The sequence below is a fragment of the Poecilia reticulata genome, linkage group LG2 (genome assembly GCF_000633615.1).
Source record: "Poecilia reticulata strain Guanapo linkage group LG2, Guppy_female_1.0+MT, whole genome shotgun sequence".
Taxonomy (NCBI): Eukaryota; Metazoa; Chordata; class Actinopteri; order Cyprinodontiformes; family Poeciliidae; genus Poecilia; species Poecilia reticulata.
Window position 1 is genome coordinate 15,988,102 of NC_024332.1, and position 1,735 is coordinate 15,989,836.

General features: G+C 38.4%; 1 protein-coding gene across 1 annotated transcript in view; it reads left to right on the forward strand.

Annotated features, from left to right (window-relative positions):
• The first annotated feature begins 167 nt into the window (after positions 1-167).
• The window catches only part of LOC103479110 (sodium leak channel non-selective protein), a 16,078-nt gene continuing 14,510 nt past the window's right edge, over positions 168-1,735 (forward strand). The window contains exons 1-2 of the mRNA XM_008433356.2: positions 168-341; positions 804-877. Coding sequence (XP_008431578.1) covers positions 210-341; positions 804-877 — 206 coding nt within the window. The 5' untranslated portion in view covers positions 168-209. The remainder of the gene's footprint in view (positions 342-803; positions 878-1,735) is intronic.

Here is a 1,735-nt window from a genome sequence, read left to right on the forward strand (position 1 = left end):
CACTCCCTCAGCAGCCCATATGTTGGGCTTCTGCAGCAACAGCTTCCACTGATGTATTTTGTAGATGGATTTGCTCTAACACAGTTTAGTCCTTTTAATAAATCCGTGAYCATTTTCTTTACCTCTGTATGCGACTGCCACRAGTTATAAAACCGCTGTAAGCATCACTGTTGTTATTTGTGTTTGCTGTAAATTCTAGAGAGAGTTTTATGAAGCAGTTTATTGATCGTCAGCAGCAGGATACCAGCTGTTTGTTCCGCCGTCTCCCCTCAGCTTCGTCCTCCTCCTGTGACCACTCCAAACGATCAGCCATCGAGGACAACAAGTATATTGACCAAAAGGTAGCTACACGTGCTGCTTCTAATTACACATCAGGTCCTCCCCTCTCTTTGTTATTGTTTTTTTTTTCTTTCAAACACACAGAGACACATATAGAGGCTGCTATAGAGGCATATAAAGATGAATATTCTGGGTCCACATAGAATAGATTCTAACCTGGGGGTTCCTATCTGTCTAATAAAAGTAAGGATAAGTATGGATAGGATATTCAAAATGCAGTTTCCAGATACATCTGTCCCATTGCTTAATTGTTCCACYAATGCAATAGTTTCCTATCCATCTATGATCATTAGAGTCCAGTGAAGTGTAGAATTAAGGCATTAAGATTGTTAAGCAACCTTGCAATTTCCCTCAGTAACTCMCATACAATGTCTGCAGCTATGCATTTGGCAAGCTTTTTTTATATGATCTGCCACAATTATCAAACTTTTGAGCTCATGCCCACTCACGCTTCRCTCTCTCAGCTTCGCAGGTCAATTTTTAGCATCCGTGCCCGCAACCTCTTGGAGAAAGAGACAACAATCAATAAAATCCTACGGTAAGACACACCCCTGTCACCACAGCAGGTGTGAGGTTTGGTGTTTTGATGGGATGCTTTATTCGAATGTTTATTGATTGTTACATTGCGAAATTTTGGCTTTACAATGTTTTTCCCCAAAAAACTATTTTGTGTGAGTTTTGCATGCATCAGCTGTAGGAGAATCATTTTAAGAGATTGACTCCTACACGGTGTTAACCTCGTGAAGTAAATGTCATTTGGGGATTACAGCTTGTCTTTGCAGTGCCCATTGTCAAAAGGTTAAAAGAAAGCATTTGGCTGCATTTGTATTTTATTTTTTAAAGGAACTTTCTATGTGCAGACAGATGCCTGTAGAAGTGGAGGTACTAATAGACCTTGAAAATATGTAAGATAATTCATGTTTAGATGGTCTTCTTTGAAGGAAACTTTAAAAATATGTAGATTATTATTTGATGTCASCTTATGATGTCAATCATTAAGACATCTTTTCATTAACTTGAATCCAGAGAATTTAGCCTAGAGTTCAGACCAGGTTTAACAAAATAACACAAAGAAAATGTATTYGACTCTTTACCAAGATGCCTAAAGCAAACAAAGATTAGATCTGCAACAACGGAGGAGGACGAGGCTCGACGATGTGATGATTCTGGCATAATTAGTAAGATTTATTCGAACATTCTGTTCCAGTTGAGTCAAAAACTGCAACGATTAATCCAGTGGCACTTTGCAGCACAGATGGCTCATGACACAACGTAAATCCTTGAACTGTTTTATAAAAGACAAAGTTTTGGTATGACCAAATTTGTCATCTGACCTGTATTATTTGTTGGAACAAAATGGTGGTTGCAGTGATCCATAAACAAAAGACAAAAACAT